General features: G+C 47.0%; 1 protein-coding gene across 3 annotated transcripts in view; it reads left to right on the top strand.

Moving 5' to 3' along the window:
* ERCC6L2 (ERCC excision repair 6 like 2) overlaps positions 1-20,532 on the top strand; it is a 1,198,109-nt gene that overhangs the window by 357,230 nt on the left and 820,347 nt on the right. For all 3 annotated transcript variants that reach the window (XM_086961179.1, XM_086961178.1, XM_086961180.1), the window contains one exon: positions 7,844-8,005. In XM_086961179.1, the coding sequence (XP_086817305.1) occupies positions 7,844-8,005 (162 nt within the window). The remainder of the gene's footprint in view (positions 1-7,843; positions 8,006-20,532) is intronic.

The raw sequence follows: 20,532 nt of genomic DNA, 5'->3' as shown, positions 1-20,532 counted from the left end.
CAAGACTGAATTGGTCTTGCCTGGGCAGAGCGTATTAAGCTGGAACCCATGCTTCTGGCCATCTGGCATGGGGACTCCACCTTCCATGTCATCTTCAGTTAAAAGTCTGGGAGTACTTATTAGTGAGGATCTGTCCCTGAAAAGACAGGTAGGCGCGGTGGTGTCATCCAGCTTCTTTCAATTAAAGAAAATTAGGAAAATTGCCTGCTTCTTTTCACAGGCTGCCCTTACCCAGATTGTAAATGCCTTGGTCCTGTCGCGACTAGACTTCTCCAACAGTCTCTATTCCGGGCTTCAAATTGGAGAGTTAAAACGCCTCCAGCTAGTCCAAAACCAGGCTGCCAGACTTATTCTGAACCTTCCTAAAAGGCAGTCCATTAGACCAGGGTTGAAACATCTACATTGGCTGCCTGTTGCGCAGCGAGTTGCTTTCAAAACAGGGTGTATATTATTTAAGTCCTTACATGATTCTGGCCCAAAGTTCATAAGAGATCTGTTCATCAGATACGATCCTTCCCGCAATCTTCGGTCCGCTCACAAATCCCTTTTGAGTGTCCCTTCGTACAAAAGGAAGCGTCTAGGCGGTTGCTGCTTTGATCATCTTGCAGCCACCTTCTGGAATTCCCTTCCTCTACAATTGAAATTGAGCGGTAATATTCTGAGCTTCAGACACTCCCTCAAAACCTGGCTATTCCACCAGGCTTACTGCTGAGCTGTATTATCTCTATTTTTAAATGTTGTGCTGTGTTCCCTCCTATAGCGCCATGAAGCCCATGGGCGAACGAGCGCTTAATAAATGCATATTAACATTAACATGGTTTAAAGCATATGAGTTAGCATTGTTGGCCCACCGGGTCCCTGAGAAGGATTGGGGAGCGGGGTTGTGGGGTCGCTTTATGAATGAGGGAAGAGATACCCTGTTAGACATGCCTGTTGAGGATAGGATGTCGTATGCTCATATGAAAGATGCTTTAATGTTACGGTATGGCCTAACCCCCGAGAAGTACAGACAAGCTTTTAGAGAATGTAAGAAGTTGCCTGGTACGACGTGGGTTGAATATGTGTCTTATTTTTGCAGAGCCATGGATGGTTGGGTAAAGGGCAGCAAAGTGGAAAGTTATGAAGCTCTTTATGATTTGTTTGCTTGGGAGCATTTGTCTAATAACTGTTTTCCAGAGCTGCGCCAGCACCTTATTGATAGCAAGATCTCTAACCCTAGAAAACTTGCTGGGGAGGCGGACCGCTGGGTCAGTACCAGGGTCCACAAGGGTCCAGTGGGAGACTCAGCCAAAGGTGGGCAGGGTCTCCAGCAGAAGAGTGGGGGGGACAAGGGTAAACAGAAGGAGTCCCAGAAAGGGCCCCAAAGTAATCCCCAAGGGAACCAAGGGAAAGGTTCCCAGCCTCCCCCTGAAAAGAAGCCAGGGGCCCGACGGGTAAACCTGTTCATAGGGGCCCCCTAACCTGCTACACTTGTGGGCAGGCGGGACACCGGTATTACGACCCCCAGTGTCCCATGAAGAAATCGAATGCACCGCCGAGTGCACCCCCGTCAGTTGGCGAGTGTAGCCCTGGGGGGGGAGGAGATGGTTGTCCCTGGTGGGAGGGGTCCCGCAGAAATGTCCCTGGTCTCGCTAGGAGACATGCAAATGGTCCCTCCACCCCCTCTGCCTAGTAACACTAGTAAATATAGGCAATGGGTGACCATTAATGGCCATAGAGTTGAAGCTCTCAGAGACACCGGAGCGAGTGTGACAGCTGTCAAGTGTCACTTGGTGTCCAGAGAGCAGGTGGTTCCCCACGCATTCTACCCCGTGATAGCTGCTGACAACTCCCAGAAAGAGTGTGAGGTAGCTCAAGTTTCCTTTGAATTGGGGGGAGTTTCAGGTACTCTTCAGGTCGCTGTGAGGCCCGCCATGCCTGTTGATTGTCTCCTGGGCAATGATTTAGAAGACTTCCTTTGGGCTAAGGTGGAGAGGGAGACGCATTTGAGAATGTTGGGTGTGCCAGAGTGGGTGTGTGCAACCACTCGATCCATGACAACGAGTAAGGGTGTTGATGGGGTCCCGGAGCCTGAAAGTACGGCCCAGGACCCAGCTGTGAAGAGAAGAGGCAGGAGGCGCGGGAAACCGGCCCCCGTAGTTCCCGTGGTCCAGGAGGAGGTAGACCCTGAGGGGGATGCCCTGGAGCCCACAGGGGAACAAATTGCCGAACTGGGAGACCTGCCCGAGCTGACCCATTGGCAGCAGGATGGTGGTCCCTCTAGGGAGGAATTCTGTGCGGAACAGAAAGTGTGCCCTTCTCTTGTGGGTATGAGGCAGCAGGCCTCAGCCCAAACCTCAGGTGATCAGTCAGGGTCACATTTTGTTTACTGGGAGAACGACCTTCTGTATAGCGAGCCTAAGGCTGCTGAGCCTGGGTCAGCCCGTGTGCTGGTGGTACCCCAGCGCTTGAGAGCCTTCCTACTGGGTTTGGCTCATGATGTTCCGTTAGCTGGACATCTGGGGCAGGACAAGACCTATGACAGGCTTGTCACCCATTTTTATTGGCCTCAGATGCGAAGGGATGTAGACATCCATTGTAAAACTTGTCACACTTGCCAGGCAAGTGGGAAAAGCGGAAGGAAGCAGAAGGCTCCCCTCCAACCTTTTCCAGTGGTCAGTACCCCCTTTGACCGGGTGGGGATTGACATTGTTGGGCCCCTGGACCCCAAGACAGCCCTGGGCAACAGGTTCATCACCACACGGTACCCGGAAGCTTTCCCTCTCCGAACAGTGACGGCCCCCGTGGTGGGACGGGCACTGATGGGTGTTTTCTCCCGAATGGGGTTCCCCAGAGAGGTGGTGTCAGACCGGGGCACCAACTTCATTTCCAATTACATGAAGTCTCTGTGGAAGGAGTGTGGGGTAACCTACACTCCTAATCTAGTAACCTACAAGTTCACCACTCCTTACCACCCTCAAGGAAATGGGCTGGTTGAGAGATTCAACCGTACCCGTAAAGGCATGATCATGGGTCTTGAAGAACCAATGAGGCGGAAATGGGACGTCCTCTTGCCATGCCTGTTGTTTGCTTACCGTGAGGTGCCTCAGAAGTCTCTAGGGTTCAGCCCCTTTGAGCTTTTGTATGGTCACCCCGTAAGAGGACCTTTGAGTCTGGTCAAAGAAGGCTGGGAGCAATCTCCCAGGAAACCTCCCCAGGATGTATACAGTTACATGCTGGCCTTTAGGAACCAGACTCAGCGCTTCAGAGATCTTGCTCAGGCAAATCTGGAGGCCAGCCAGGAGGAGATGAAGCGTTGGTACGACCGGAATGCCACTCTGGTAGAGCTTCAGCCTTGTCAAGAAGTGTGGGTCATGTCCCCTGTGGAACCTTGTGCGCTCAAGGACAGGTGGACTGGACCGTTTAAGGTTGTGGAGAAGAAGAGCGATGTCACCTACCTGGTGGGCTTGAAATCTCCCAGGAACCCCTTGAGGGTCCTGCATGTCAACCGTTTGAAGCCCCACTTAGAAAGGTCCGAAGTGGGCATGCTCCTAGCTACAGATGCTGGAATGGAGGAGGAGAGTGAGCCTCTTCCTGACCTCCTGTGTGCTAAAGAGCAAGATGGGTCAGTGGATGGTGTTGTCCTCTCTGACACACTGACCCTTGAGCAGAAACAGGATTGTCGCCACCTGTTGGGACAATTCCCTGATCTGTTTTCCTTGGTTCCGGGTGTCACTCATTGGTGTGTCCATGATGTTGACACCGGAGACAGCCCTCCTGTGAAGCACAAGGCTTACAGGGTGACTGACAAGGTCCGAGCATACATTAAGGAGGAGGTCTCCAAAATGTTTGCTTTAGGGGTGGTTGAGTCCTCTAGCAGTCCTTGGGCCAGCCCAGTGGTCTTGGTCCCAAAGGCTGCAGCGCCTGGTGCTTCACCAGAACTTCGGTTCTGCGTGGATTACCGAGGACTCAATTCAGTCACGAAGACTGACGCGCACCCCATCCCCAGAGCTGATGAGCTCATCGATCGGTTGGGGGCTGCCCGGTACCTTAGCACGTTTGATCTGATGTCTGGGTACTGGCAGATCGCCTTAACTGATGGGGCAAAGGAGAGGTCAGCGTTCTCCACACCAGATGGGCTCTACCAGTTCCGGGTGATGCCCTTTGAGATGAAGAATGCCCCTGCCACCTTCCAGAGGTTGGTCAACCAGGTCTTGGCTGGACTGGAGGATTTCAGTGCCGCCTACCTGGATGACATCGCAGTGTTCAGCGCCAGCTGGGAGGAACACTTGCGCCACCTCCAGGAAGTGTTGTTGGTCCTGCGCAGAGCAGGCCTCACAATCAAAGCCAGTAAGTGCCAGATTGGGCAGGGTTCTGTGGTGTACTTGGGGCACCAAGTAGGGAGCGGCAAGGTTGCCCCCCTGCAACCCAAGATTGATACCATCCTGGCTTGGGCGCCGCCCAAAACCCAAACTCAGGTGAGAGCCTTCTTAGGTCTCACGGGTTACTACAGGAGGTTCGTCAAGGATTACGGTAACATTGTGCACCCCTTGACTTCGCTGACTTCCAGGAAGCAGCCACGAAATGTGATCTGGACTGATGCCTGTCAAACGGCCTTCGACACCCTGAAAACTGCAATGTGCACAGCACCTATACTCCAGGCACCCGACTTTTCGAAAGAATTTATTGTCCAGACGGACGCTTCCGAGCATGGCGTGGGGGCTGTTCTAGCTCAAGTGAATGAAGAGGGCCAAGACTTGCCTGTAGCCTTCATCAGTCGGAGGTTACTTCCCAGGGAAACGAGGTGGAGTGCGATAGAGCGAGAAGCATTTGCTGTGGTCTGGGCGCTGAAGAAGCTAAGACCCTACCTGTTTGGGACTCACTTCCAGGTTCAGACAGACCACAGGCCCCTCAGATGGTTGATGCAGATGAGGGGCGAGAATCCAAAACTGTTGAGGTGGTCCATTTCCCTACAGGGGATGGAGTTCATGGTGGAACACCGCCTTGGTACAGATCACGCCAATGCTGATGGTCTGTCCAGATTTTCCCGCCTTAGTGATGAGGACTCCCTAGGTCAAGGGTAGTTCTCCCCACATTTCAGCTGGAGGGGACACGTGTTAGACCTGACATCATTGGCTTGAGTCTCTCCTCCATTTTTTCTGTTTGCCTCCACTGTTTTACGATGTTTTTGCTGGTATACTGCTTTGGGCACTGTGCCACTGCTGATCAGTGCCACAGTGCAAGTGCTCCCTATGTTAAATTACTGTATCGATTGAATTCCATGTTTGGCTTATTTGGTTTACTGTCAGTCCCTAGTCTAGCGCACCAGGAGTGCCAGGGCTTGTAAATACAAATGCTGCTCGTGGGCTTGCAGCACGTGTTGTGCCACCCACAAGAGCGGCCTCGTAAAAGGATGTCTGAAGGTCTGCCATTGCGAGACCTACGTGCAGTCTGGTACTGGCACGCTGACTGCGCAAGTACAACTACTTGCCAGTCCCTAAACCTTCCCTTAACTTCATGTTAGTCACCCCTATGGTAGGCCCGCGGGCAGGGTGCGTTGTAAGTATAAGGTAGGACAAGCCTGACCAAGTTGGCATGTCCTAATAGTGAATTACAGCCATATTCGTTTTTCACTATTGCGAGGTAACCTGCTCTCCATTAGTTAGAATGGGCCGCCAGGATTATTGATGCTATAATCCTAGCTGGCTCGGGGAGCATGGTGCAATGTCGAGTTTGGTATCCCTGAACTCGGGGTTTAATTACGCATCCGTTGGTGTGGATGGTTTTTGGACTCTGGGTTTGAAAATAGCACTTTTGAAAAGTGTCTATTTTCTTGTCTAATCATTTCTGGTTTCTGCTGGTTTTGCGTGTGTGTGACAGGAACTGGGTGGCTCCAGAGGTCTGAATGAGTCAGTGTGGGATGAGTGGGACATTTGCGTTGAGAGTAGGGGGAGAGTAGTTGCTGATAGCCTGCCCTGCCTGATACAATGCCGGCTCCACCTCCTGCCAAGCGACTGATGGCTCTGTGCCTGCCATGGATGATCCTAGCCCCACCTCCTACCAGGAGGCCGATAGCTCTGCTCCTGCCAGTGACAATGCTGGCTCCACCTCCTGCTGGGCGTCTGAGGACCCAGCCCTGCTCAGTGAATAGGCCAGGTGCCTCTGCCTGGCTCCACCCACAACAGACCCAGGATGTTGGGAAATTCCCCTGCATGGACAAAGGGATCAAAGCCAAAAAGGGGTATAAGAGAAGGACCCCTGAACCAAGAATTTAGATCACTTCTGACAAGGAACCCTGAAACCAAGGACAAGAAGCCTGCTGATCCAAGGACTTGCCTACCCCTTCTGCCAGTGTGCTGTTTGCTGGGGGGAATCCTGCATTGCTTCTTTATTTTTGCCAAGGAACCAGGAGAGAGGAACTGTGTGTGTACTCTCACACTTTGCTAAGAAAATCTCCAAGGGCTGGAAGAGTGCCAGTCTCCTGCTGAAGTCACAGGGCTAAAGGACTTCATCTGCTTAAAGTGCTAGTTGCTGGAACCTGTGAATCCAGCACCTCTGAAAGAAACCAGCAATCTCGACGCCGACGAACGTCGCCGAATCCAGCTCGACACCGTGAGTAACGGCTCAAGTGTCCCGCTTCCTCGACGCCGGCCGCCGGGCCTGATCGACGCCAGCAGCAACGCCAGTGAGTAGTGAGTTCGGCTCCAGCTCCAAGGGACATCGTGTCTGCACCGCTGCTGATCGCATCGACTTCGTGCCCTCTCGACGCCGTGGGCGCTGCTCACTCTTGCAACCGCATCATCGACATCGACGACTACTGAGGCCAGATCGACACCGAAGACGCAACGCCGGATTGCTCAACGCCGCTGATCATCGTGTGCTTCATTTTCCTAAGGTACTGTGTTGTTGGGGGTCCGTGTGACTCCGGGCTCGACGTAGCGCTCCCCGCGGTCGACGCCGAACCTCTGGATTAACTTTTCCTCGACGTCGTGTAGCTCCCGTGTGGGTTACATTGTTGCCAAGAACTGTGTTCTCAAGAAGAAGAGTTGCTTTTGATACGAAAGACTTTGTGCTAAAGAAGAAACTACATTTGAACTATTATTTTCCCTTCCAAGAGTATTTATTAAGACTGTGGTATATTTTTGTCGTTATTTGGTCTTGTGCTAAGCCTTATATAAAAATCCTTATTTTTATAATACTACTGTGTCGTGTCCATTTGTAGTGTATTCACTTTATTACTGTATGTGGTCATAAATGCTTAACACACAGCCTCTGAGATAAGCCTGTCTGCTCTGCCAAGCTACCAAGGGGGTGAGCAGGGGTTATCAAAGGGTGTGATCCCCTTACCCTGACTAGAAAAGGTGTGTCCCTATTTGTCAGAAGTGCATACCTCTGCCAACTAGAGACAGCCGGTTCTAACACATATTTTTTGGTGTATTTTGCTCTTGTGTTTTTTAATATTTCTCGATCAGCATGCAAAGTCCTAACTTCCTCTCAGCCCAAATTTAAACCAAGTGCTATCAGGCTTGTCTCTTGACAACAGTGTTTATGACCCTCTGCCTAAGTGCTAAAATCACAGTTGAGAAGAACAGGATTCCCTTCAATATTTGCAACAGTTTGCAATAGCAAACATAACAAGGCAAGATTCTCAAAGGCAGGCATAGCACAGGCGATAGCAGTTCAAGTCACTCACATTCAAGAGGTGCTTCACTGGAAGCAGGAGTGAAAGCTTCATTCACATGCCCACAGTAATTCTCTGCCCGCTTGGAACAATTGCCAACAACAGTTGTTGTATGAAAGTGTTCAAGTGGTCCTATATTTTGGTGGTGATATCTAATTTTTGCATTCTTTTGTTTCTCCAAAGCATAGAGTGGTCTGCAGTGATTGTGGATGAAGTACATAGGATCAAGAATCCGAAGGCTCAGGTGACACAGGTCATGAAAGATTTAAAGTGTAAAAATCGCATTGGATTGACTGGAACCATTCTGCAGAACAACATGGAGGAACTATGGTGTGTATTGGACTGGTAAGTAAAATAAGAATAGCGTTTTTGAGAATCAAATATTATTAGCTCAGCACTATTCGTTGATTTACATTTATTTTTATGGTCTTGAACCAGACCACTACCTACTCTTAAAAAAATGAATCTTCAAACTTTTACTATTTTATTTTTAAACGCATCCCGTTTTCGTTTAAAGAAACCGGGTTCTTTATTAAAAAGCTATGAGAGACATGGTAGTCTGCTGACTTCAGCAGGCTACCATCCCTATGATGACTGCGATTCCTAATGAGTTGCAAATTGCGACCTTACTCATTAATATACTTCGGTAGTGCGATTTGCGACCCACTCGGAATCGCAGTTTAAGACATAAACATTTCATACATTTAGAATACTGATAACAATTCAGAAAAAAATCGCTATTTTAGAATCGTTATGCTTAAGGTACATCTGGGCCTTGGTGCAATATCTACCAGTAGTGAACAGTATTCCAACAAAAAGGGTAATGAGGCTAAGTTAAGGGGACATTTTAGTGAATGTCCATTGAACAAGCATTGGCAAAGCCAATAGATCTCACCTGTGGGAGAGCTGTTGGCATTGTCAGTCGGGTGGGGTTGGACAACGGTAGGGGGTTGGGGGGTGAGGACAGGACTGTTAAAAAAAAAGCCAACCAACTCTGTCCCTCTCATGGTGCTTTAAAAAAAGTTTTCCTTATGGTAGTTGGGGAGGGGAATAATCAACAGAGACAACTACGGAAGTGGGAGGGGAATAAGCAGAATGGCAGATGGGAGGGGAATAAGCAACACGGCTGGGGAGAGAAATAAGCAACACAGTCAGGTGCGGTGGGAGGGGAATAAGCAACAGGGACGGGGACGGGAGGGTAATAAGCAACACAGATTGGGTGTGGGAGGGGAATAAACCACATGGATAGTAGGGCGGGAGGGGAATAAGCAACATGAACAATGGAGGTGAGAGGAAGAAGAAGCTACATGGACAAGGATGGCAGGGAAAGAAGAAAGAATAGAAATAAGCATTTGTAATGCAATAGGTCCCGCATTCGGAATGTTTGAGCTATTGGTATTTTGAATGACACATTTATTTAAGTGTTGGTTTTCAAAATAGCGAAATTGATAGCTTTGTCATTTACAATGCCAATAGTTTTAACTTTTGCAAATGTGACACCTATAGCATTTGTAATGCAATATGTGTTGTATTTACGTGACTTAGATGTATTGATATTACAAATAAAAATGGCTTTTAATTTTTTTTAATAATTAATACTTAAATAAAAGTTATTGTAATTTATAATGACAATAGCTTTTGTAAATAACTTTTGTGAAGGTTATGTTCATTGTATTTTATTGTGACGAAAATCCAAGAACAGAAGTGAAATATTAAAAAAAATTGTGACATTTGTCATAAAGCTTGAAACATTGAGAGAACATATTTGAACCAGTTGTTGAATGGTTGCACATATTGATGTTGTGGTGGCACTGAGTGATGTTGTGGTGGCGACGGGTGATGCTGTGGCGTTCAGTGATGCTGTGGTAGCGCATAGTGATGTTGTGGTGCCCCTGAGTGATGCTGTGGTGGTGCTGAGTAATGCTGTGGTGATGCGATAGAGTGAGTGCGATAGACAGATAGAGTGAGGGCGATAGAGGGAGGGCGATAGATAGAGGGAGGGCGATAGATAGAGTGAGGGCGATAGATAGATAGACAGATATTTAGAGTGAGTGCGATAGACAGATAGAGTGAGTGCGATCGATAGATAGACAGATCGCTAAAGTGTATTTATGTTGCATTAAGTAGAGTGTAATTCTGTTGTGTGTAATTATGTGGCACTGAGTGGTATTATGAGGAGTGTATGTTGTATTCAGTAGAGTGTAATTGTGTGGCGTGTAATTATGTGGCACTGAATGGTATTGTTTGGAGTGTATGTTGCATTGAGTGCAGTGTAATTATGTAGCATATAATTATCTGGAACTGAGTGGTATTGTGTGGAGTGTGTGTTGCATTCAGTAGAGTGTAATTATGTGGTGTGTAATTATGTGGCACTGAGTGGGATTTGGAGTGTATGTTGCATTGAGTGCAGTGTAATTATGTGGCATGTAATTAGGTGGCACCGAGTGGTATTTGGAATGTATGTTGCATTGAGTGCAGTGTAATTATGTGGCGTGTAATTATGTGGCACTGAGTGGTATTTGGAGTGTATGTTCCATTGCAGAGTGTGTGAGGGTGCAGAGTGTGTGAGGGTGCAGAGTGTGTGAGGGTGCAGAGTGTGTGAGGGTGCAGAGTGTGAGGGTGCAGAGTGTGAGGGTGCAGAGTGTGAGGGTGCAGAGTGTGAGGGTGCAGAGTGTGTGATGGTGCAGGACATGTGATGTACCAAGCCTTAAATAATCCGCCCCCACCAATCACGTTTCTATATCTTTGAGACCCTTGCTCTTTCATTAACTCGATTGAGTTCCCTGCTGCTGAAGCGTGTATGTGTGTGTATAATCTGCAGGTCACAGATGCACCAGGACAGGCCAATTAATCCTTTCTTGTTTCCATCATCGACAAAAGGTGAGCTACAAAAGTTCAATTACAATACAGAAGGGGCATCATGGAGTAGTGAAATAACACCCAGGTCACAAAGACTATACGGAAATGCAGTTTTGTTAATACCCATCTAAATTGTCAATTAACTAGTCTTTGAAAATCTACTGTAAACATAAATCCCAACAAATAGCAGAAAAAAAGTCAGGGTTCGAGACAGCGAAAGTACAGCACGAATATAATTTATTTTTTATTCCAAATTACAAATATAGAACAATCTGTGCGTGCTTTATAAAAATAGAATTCACTTAAAGTGCACTGCACTTACTTTTTGCCTTGGGTGCTTGCTGCCAGCATCTGATTAAGACAGGTCAGCCCGCCACACACACAGAGCCCATTTACAAATAGACAATGGTAATTCATGACACTGGCAAAATGACATTTCGTTATAAATAAACAGCCCTTTTATATTTTGTTTGTGTTGACTGTTTAATACTCCTGGATTTACAACCCCGCATATTTTTATATTTTTGTAACGTTTCAGTGAATATTAACCAAAATTTAGCGCAAACTGCTCACGTCACATCTGTGGGCACTTTGAATTTGAAGCGTCTGGGAAGGTCTGGAAAGGCCGCAGTTCCATTCAGCAGTAAGCCTGGAGAAGTAACCACGTTGGGGTGGCATTCATCGTCCTGCTGGTCTCACACCGTGCCAGGGATCGGTCTCCAGGATGGCACCAAGTAAAGGATTGTCCAGTCTGTGTACTATTCACACGTTTGAAACATCAAAAACTAGAATGTCGCAGAAGCGCTGCAGGAATCTCTGCATTCCTCTAATGTGCACAGTTCTCATATGTGGCAGCCTGAACCGCTGCTTCGGTATCCTTCTACGACAGGAGCCTGGCTATAGTTTATTTCGGTAAGGCGAGCAAAGCTCACGGGGTTTCCGGAAGCGTCTGCTAAGAAATGTGCAACTTACGGAAAAGATCATATATATAGCAATGACCAGTGTTTGACTGACTCTCGATGGAAATGCACAGGTACTGTTTACTGAGTCAGACTTCCCTTCACACGCACCTCTGAAGGTCCATAGTTGTGTTGACGGTGTGGGGTTAGGGAGGGGACCACCCCGTAGACGGCAGATTCCTGCACAGGATTGCCACTTCGGAGAATGTAGGATGACTGTAGTTCTCATTGTAGTGCTCAATTAGCATGTCAAGTACACAGTAAGGCCTCCAGTGTAGCAAGTGAGCCATAAAACCAGTGTAGCAAGTGAGCCATAAAGGCCCCCGTTCCCTGGTGCAATGGTAAATATTAAACAAGCATTGGGAAAAGGCATTAGATCTGCTCGATCACTATTGTAAAAAAAAAAAAAGCATTGGCAATATGAAATAATAAAAAAAAAAACGCGAGTTGTGCGAGGGAGGGGAAGGGGGGGTGGGCAGTGCGGGTTGTCGCATCCCTAAAAGGATGTTCTGGCATTGCGCAGAGGGGGGCGGGAGCGGCTTCCTTTGAAGTCTGATTGGGGGTGGGTCAGTCTGATGCCGAGGCACAGACAAATGGTGGTGTGTGGTGTGGCTGGTGATTATGTGCATCTACTCCCCTGCTTTGCACATCCCCCGGGTCATTCTGTACCGATATGTTCTGGGTATTGTGTGGTGCTGTAACTCTAGTTGGGTGATCGCTTTATTTCAATTGCGGCGGGGGGTGTAAGGCGGTGTGCGAAAGGTCTGCGTCTTATATCAACTGTATGTGTAGCGCACACCAGTGACTTTTAATGCTAAGTCAGGCATGATGGTTTCCCTGAAAACCTGTACGTGTGTATTTAGGTGTTTTACATAAAGTGTCTTAGTCGAAGAAATAATGGAAGGTCACAGGCACGTCGGCTACAAGAGAAACACACACACTCAAGGAATTTTTTTTTAAAGCGGCATACAAACACGCAATTGCACAAACAACATGTATGCACAAATAGGGCTCAGTAGTACACTCGAGCATTAACACACATAGTCAAGTGCATACTCGCGCACGCTTGACAAGGAACACAAGTTGCAAATGTAATCCATGGTAAAGAAACACAACTCAATTTTGCTCCACGTAATACTTCACATAAACAGCGCACGTGTTTCCGTGTGCTGCGTTACATACAACAACAAGCGACCGCCAAACATGCTTTGCTTTAAACATGGTGAAAGTAAAAATGCTTGTGCCGCAATTCTGCGCTTTTATGAAAAAGTAAATAAAGTTGGCAGATGCGGACAGACAAGGTGCGGGCAGGAGCAGTTGGAAAAGGGAGGGTGTAGGGTAAAGGATTAAACATAGTTAAAGTAAGTGTGAATGACGCAATTCAGCATTTTAAAGATAAAGTAAACAAAGTTGGCAGCTAGGGACAGACTGGTTAAACAAGCAATGTCCTGAGCAAATGGTTGGGACCTGAAGCAGTGGAGTGGGAGAGGTGATGGGGGGAGTCACGGGGAGATTAAGGGACAGAAGGCAAGCGGCCGTGAAGTGCAGGCGGGGGGCGGGGAGCAGAGCCTTTGAAGAGCCAGAGTGAGTGAAGTGAATAATTTGGGGAGGAGAACTGGCAGGCTGATAGGCAGAAGGCTCAGGCAAGCTCGTGCACGAGGCGTGCACTTCCCAAAATCCGCTGGAGAGCCCTTGGCCTTAAGTATGGTTTGGTTGGATTAAGGCTCTTTTCTTATTCCTGCGGAATAGGAAAGGGGCGAGCCCTAAAAATGGGAACCTAATCCAGATGAAACAATTAGAACTTGGTCTGTTCTTCTGCCAACAAAAGAGGAGATGCAGCTGTCTTGTGCTGCCAATTTGAAGGCAGCAAATGAGAGTTACAATGAAGCCTACAAATGGTAAGCAATGGGCGTGCTACAAGCACCTTGTATAATACTTCCCCTCTTGCAAGCAAGAGCACCCTCTCTAGTAAATGCGCTCACACAGGCGATACCTAAAAAAGGGTGCGAGTGCTAATGTCACTCGCCTTTAATGCAGAGTATTCATGAGCTGGTCTGTAATAAGTGTCTCATCTGTGCCCGTATTTAGGGTGGCCAAGGGATGAAGTAGAGGCTCCTGAAATGTATCCAGTGTTCTTTTTGGTTCCCCACCAATGTAGTTTTTGTTATCATAAGACAATCGGCAGATTTCCGTTGGGCCCCCTACCCTCCATAAATAAAAAATAATCTCAAGTAAGCAAAAAAAAAAAAGAATGTTATTAACTCCAGGCTTCAATCAGGTCAATAGGTAGAAACACTTCAATATGTGCATAGTAATCCAAAATTAGTAGATGATGATCAATCAATCAAAATACGTAATTTGATTATAAATATTTCATCATAAAAGCAGCAAATACATACACAATATTAAAACAGTAATCTTTTTTGCTATTGCACAGCACATTTTAAAAAGTTTGATACAGCAGAATAGATTTCCAAATCCTGCAACATTTGGAGAAAACACAATGCAGGTCTATAAGGGCGAATATTATATTTTTTCAGCGCCGGAGTACATGATGATAGTTTTAGCTAAGATTCCCTTACTATCTTTCGGTTAATAGATCTTGAAGGTGTTGCATTAGTTTTGATATTGCAAATTTTCCATCCCTCTTTATTTTTGCTGCCTGAGACCCAGTTGGCAGAGTAGGCTTTACTCAGCAGCTTCTCTGATTATCTCCTTGGAAGTTCAAGAAAGACTCATTAAGTCATTGTAAATTATAGTTCATTCTAACTGAAAGTGGCAGCTTTCTTGCAGAGGTGCACTATTATAAACTGAAGACTTGTCACTTACTAGTAAAACGTACTTGTGTTTATGCAATTCTGAGATTCTTTCTGAGTACTGATGTCTTATTTCCGTAACTGTACAGTCCCTGGCAATAATGTCAGGAAATGAGGTGTAGTTTACACTGTCAGTCTTAAAGTGGAGCGGCAGAAGGCTTTTCAAACCATTCCCAACACCTGATCTGGGCAATTCACTCCCAGTTGCATAGCGGTGTAGTCACTCTATCAGGTATGAGCACCTAGTTTTCTCCTTCCGCACACTGCTGAGGTGCTTTGTAAACCAGGGATTAGGGACAATTCAGTCACCATGGGTTGTAGAGGAGCTAACGTTTACCTTTATCAGTGTGATGGCATCAGTACTGTTGGATTGCAAGTTCATCTCAGTAGGCCAAGTGCTTAGAAGACGACTGAAGCGCCAAAACTTGTATAATGGCTGTGTTAATGTTTTTCCACAGCAAATGGTGATAGTGAATAAAACTGAGTTCTAAACACTCCAACAGGAACTTGAAAAGGCTCCCCAAAATCAATCGCCTTCACCCACATTCGGGGGTGAATGACTGAACCTGTTTTCTGTCCCATCAACAACATTATTTGACTATGAGTTAAAAGACAGACAGATGACAAAGTCCTCTGCACGGTAAGAGACGTGTTCTCCTGCCCTGAGTGCCCAACTATGCTGTTGGGATCCTTAAAGCTGATTTTTTGTCATAGGCGGACACGAATCATGCGTGTGCACCACGACATAGGCTTGTCTTGTTACACGGGAGGGGCGCCCAAAGCACTGCCCTCATAGTGTTGGAAGGCTGCCGCTTTCACCAGAAGATAGCAACACAGCATGGTGTTGGCAGCATACTATGTAGTCATCTTTAGTAGTGAACAGGACTTTTTTACCCTGTGTCACTGGAGTGAGGCCTACAGGCTCACTCCCCCTTTGAAAAGTTCTGCTGCTGTGTGCTTAACTCACCCCTGGCCAACATTAGGTAGGTGTGAAGGGTGTGCATTATGGAAACCTGTTGAGTCAATATGTGCTCACAAGAAGTACACTACACAAAGGTTGAAGTATGGTACAGTGCACTCATGGTAAATGTGTGTATGCTGGCAGTGTGTGTTTTTAGAATAACACACTCTGGTATGATACAGAAAGGCTGCAGTACTAAACAATGCACACAGATTGAAGGCGTTTGCTGCATGTAGTTATGATTGTGGTGCAATCAAAAGATGGGGGGAGATAGAGGTTGAAGTTAGGTTCACCCTCCTAACTGAATGAAGTTTCACAAAATATGGTATACCAGAATAAAAACCTAACCGTGGGGAAAAACAGGGTTTTCACTGAACATGTATGAAAATCCTTTTTCCACAAAGAAAAATTATTTTCTAGAGTCCCCTCACCACTAGGGTTTCCCCTAGGTGGCATCCTTCATCATTGGAGTCCTCTCAATCCGCTGCGGATTGAGGCGTGCTGTGACTTGCGGAAATACGTAGGAGCACTATGTTGCGGACAATGTGTAATGCAGTGAAAGTAGAGTGGAAAAACAACATGTTAAAAATACCTAATTAGTGGGCTAATATGCTATTCCTGCCCCTAGTTGGAATGACTAAAATCAGGGGTTAATAATAGGGAAAGTCTAACTATAATGAGTATAGAGTCCCTAGTATTGGATCGACATGTTTTGAGATGTCCCCTCAAAGCTCTTCTTCAGGACCACGCGAGGACTAGCCATGTGCGTGCCACTCCTAAGCAAACCTAATATTAGGAATTAATTAAGTGCCCACCTACTGTGTATGCACCTAACATGTAATACATACGGTTAATCACTGACACGTAGTATCTGAGGAAATAAAGCAAAGAAAGAATTTAAAACGCGCCCGCCTCCCATCCAGGCTGCTAGGTCCTTCACACGTGCGGCATCTTAACTTAATCAATGTACTCCTCTATAGTGGGTGGGTGTAATTAAAAGTAATAATTAGTGCGAACATCCAGCGTGGTAAGAAACTTGCGACGCCTGGTAATAAATAAGTGGTTAAATACATAAAGAAAAACAATTTTTGTAGAGACACCATGTGTCATACAACATATAACACTTAATTGACAGCATATTAGTGACACATACTTTAGTTTAGGCAGAAATTTGCCTCATGATCTGCAGGGGTAGAGGGGCTTGTATTCGCACCCTAAGGAATTAATGGGGACACAGAGTTGTAATTAGCAAGGAAAAAAACGGAGGAAAAGTCTCTCAGTGTCTCACATTGATCTACAATGGGATATTGAAAAATCATTTGTTCCTAGGAAAGAACCTTTAAGGAGAAAAGGGTTAGCAAGACTTACTTAGTTAAAGCACACCTCTGGCAAATCACCTAATTACACCCCCGCAGACCGCATCTTACAAGGTCTGTCTCCCAGAGTCCATTAAATACTGCCAGAACCGTCCAGTCATGATTGCCTTGGCAGCTGTTATGTTAATGTTAATGTTATTGGGATTTATATAGCGCTCGGCTGCCCCAGCCAAGGGGCGTCCCGGCGCTGCGAGTGAGGCTGAAGGCAGAAAAAGAAGAAAGCATCAGAAGGGAGAAGGGGAGATTACTGAAAGAGGTGGGTTTTGATGGCTTTCCTGAATGCCAGAAGGTCCTGTATGCCACGGATTGTTTCCGGTAGGCTGTTTCAAAGCTTGGCAGCGAGCAGGCTGAAGGATCGGCCGCCCATTCTGGCCAGTTTGGTACGGAGAATGACCACAAGATGTTGTCCTTCTGAACGAAGTGACCTCCTAGGAATATACTCCGCCAGGAGGGGGCGCAACATCGGGGGTGAGGCGGTTTTAAGGAATTTGAAGGCTAAGCAGAGTGCCTTAAACTGAATCCTTTTTCCCACCGGGAGCCAGTGCAGTTTTTTCAGGACTCCAGCCACCGAGGAGTGACGGGGGAGACCTACCAGAGCCCTGGTGGCAGCATTCTGGACTCTCTGAAGTCTGGTAGTTTCCGCTAGGTTAGCGCCCAGTAAAAGGGAGCTGGGGTAATCCAGCCTAGAAAGGATGGTAGCTTGGACAATTAACTGGCGGGTGTGACAGTCGAAGAACTTCAGGATGGGTCTTAGATTGCGCAGGATGCCGAAGCAGGTAGCTGCCACTTTTTTGGTGTGGTGGGTGAATTTCAATGCCGAGTCTACCCAGACTCCCAGATTTCTAACACATTCCTTGGGCGTAGGAGACTGGCCCAAGGTGTCGGGCCACCAGCTTTCGCCCCAGGATGCGGTGTTTTTCCCCAGGAGCAGAATCTCTGTTTTCCCCGCATTGAGCTGGAGGAAATTCGCCGTCATCCAGTTGGTGATGTCAGTAAGGGTCTGTTTGAAGTGATGGGCCTCCAAACCGTTGTTGTCATTGAGAGCTACCACCAACTGGGTGTCGTCTGCGTAAGACACTAACGCCAGTCCACTCTTTTTAACCACTTCTGCTAGCGGTCGGACATAAACATTGAACAGGGTGGGGCTCAGGGATGACCCCTGAGGCACCCCCTGTCCAGTGCTGTGCTCTTTAGAGAGGTAAGGGGGGGTGGAGACTTTAAAGGATCTGTTGGAAAGAAAGTCTCATTCCATCCCAGGGCAGTCCCTGTGATTCCAATTTCCTCCAGTCTCATCAGAAGGACCTCGTGTGACACTGTGTCGAAGGCAGCACTGAGATCCAACAGGATCAGTTCTGCCGTTCCGCCGGTGTCAAGAATGGCACGGAGGTCCTCTGTAACACTGAGCAAGGCTGTCTCGGTGCTATGACCAGCTCTAAACCTGTGTTGAGAGTTATCCAGGATGTTATTGGTTAGGAGGAAATTGGTAAGGGTGGTGTTGACGTGTGTCTCTATAATTTTAGCTGGCCAGGGGAGAAGTGAGATAGGCCGAAAATTTTCAGGAAGAGTGGGATCTAGGGTGGGCTTTTTTAAGATGGGAGATACCCATGCCTGCTTCCATTTAGAGGGTATTTTGGCAGTGGAAAGAGACAGGTTAATGATATTCCGTATAGGTTCCGTGACAAGCTCATTGGCTTCACAAAAGGTCTCGGGTTTTAGGGGGTCAGCCGGGGAGCCAGATTAGATTTTTTTACAGATTTTTTGAAAGTTCTCACGCTCTAGTGTAGGGAGGGAAGAGAGATAGGGTCTGGTGGGGTCCAAAGTGACAGAGATCTGGGGGGAATTGGGGAAGGTATCGTAAATTTTCTTTATTTTGTCGGTAAAGAAATTGGCCATATTATTACATAGGTCCGGAGAGGTGGCGGCAGTGATGGCGTTTTTTTTTGCAGTAAGGTCTTTTAAAATGTTAAAGGCAGTTTTCGAAGCGTTGGTGCTACTGTTGATTTCGGTGGCATAATACGCCGCCCTTGTTCTGCAATAATGACGTTGATAGGTTTTTTGAAGTTGAACGTATTTATGTTTGAGGTTGGTGTCATAATTTTTCCTCCATCCTCTTTCCGCCTTTTTACATTCTTTTTTCAGAGTGGCTAATTCTGAATTATACCAGGGGCTAGCCACATGGGCACGGGCCTTGATCCATTTAGCTGGGATCAGGGTGTCCAATGCTTGGGTAATCCAGGGGCAGAACTGGTCTTATCCTAAGTCAAGGTCGTCACTCGGGGGAAGGGGATTTCTCCTCAGGAGATTATGAAGATCTTCCAGGCGGAGTTTTCTCCACGGACGCTTCTGGACTTGAGGGGTAGGCACAGAAGCGGGGGCAGGTTTGCAGGGGACAGTCATGATCACCAGATGGTGGTCTGTCCAAGCCATTGGAATGGGTGTGCCAGCAGTCCCATTCGCGATGTTCGAAAAGATGGGATCAAGGAGGTGTCCCGCTCTATGGGTGGGGCCACTCACGAGTTGATTGAGCTGGAGGGCGTGTGGTAAATTTTTTACCGTATACGAGTTTGCCAGATAATTTCGGTCAAGTAAAGAAATAGCTCAATCAAATGAGAGGCAGAGTCCGTGGCATCAGAGTCATACGGGCTTTAATCATAAATGATGACTCGAGTCATGGAAATCTATTCCATCAATACAAGGGTTCGGGTGTGCAATGATGGCAGGAAAGATGTCAACGATTTATTAACAGTACATGACATATATAGTAAAATGACACAGTAGTAGTGAATACAGTAGGCATGACAAGTGAAATGTATATGATAAGAACACATGTGCGTAGCAAAAAGGCGTGAAGAAGGGTGTGCACAAAGGCGTGTTCTAGAAACGTCACAGAAAAGTGTCATAAGTGGGTGGATGCATAGAGAATTCTTGCAGAGGCAGCTGAAACCTATAACCTGAATGCGCGTGCAGCTTATATGACGTGTGATTGACGTGCATCGGGAGGAAGCTAAGGGTCTGACTTTTAGCACTAGTAGAGTAGACAGAAGTCTGGCATGTCAGATCGACCTGTCCCTATAACATATCTGATATCTAGTATTTAGAGGATGTTTAATCTGGAGTAAAAGGTCTTTCGGGCAGAGGCTATTCTATACTGAATGTATGTGTGTCCAAGTGTAATGCACGGAGCTAGGGGCCTACCATGGTAACGGGAACAATGAATTACATGAGGAAGACAGGAAGGCTTGGCCCTTTGCTCTGCAGCCGGGGATATGTTTACCTAAATCACTAGACAGGAATGTGTTTCCGAGGAGCTGAGCTGGCTACGCTGATAACTTGAAGGTAAAATACTGTTTTTGGCAGGCAGACCAGGCCGAGCCGGGCACCGCTCGCTTGGCAGGAAGTAAGGCAGAGGTCAGGGATACGTCTCCATGCTGCAGCTTTCAGAGGCAGAGACAGAAGTAGCTTGAAGACAGAATTCAGGGCCTAGCTCGGCAGAGCCAGGAAAACATGAAAGTGCACCATGTAAAGACGGTGGCACGGCATACTTAGGAACTGAATTATCGATCCATTCATGGTGGATCTGATAGAGGACATGTTAACGTTGGACGCAAATGTATTTGCGTCTTCAGATTCGGTTGTGGAGGGAATTACATGTACTTGAAACTCGTACATGGAGCCGTTGGGGTACACGTTAGGGGACACAATTGACCAAAAATTTCAATTACCTCAGGCGTCAAGGTCTGCAAGAAAGGTGGTGATTTTGGGCTCAGTGTCCCGGTCAAGGTGTAGGTTAAGGTCACCTATGATCGTGAAATTGGAGGTTTTAGTGATGTTAGTGCCCAGGTACTGTAGGAGCGAGTTAATGAATGGAGTGTCGGCGCCGGGAGGTCTATAAATCAAGAGG

Source organism: Lissotriton vulgaris, chromosome 3_1 (genome assembly GCF_964263255.1).
Source record: "Lissotriton vulgaris chromosome 3_1, aLisVul1.2, whole genome shotgun sequence".
NCBI lineage: Eukaryota > Metazoa > Chordata > Amphibia > Caudata > Salamandridae > Lissotriton > Lissotriton vulgaris.
Note: the sequence above shows the minus strand (reverse complement) of the source record. Positions and strands in the feature narration are given on the sequence as shown.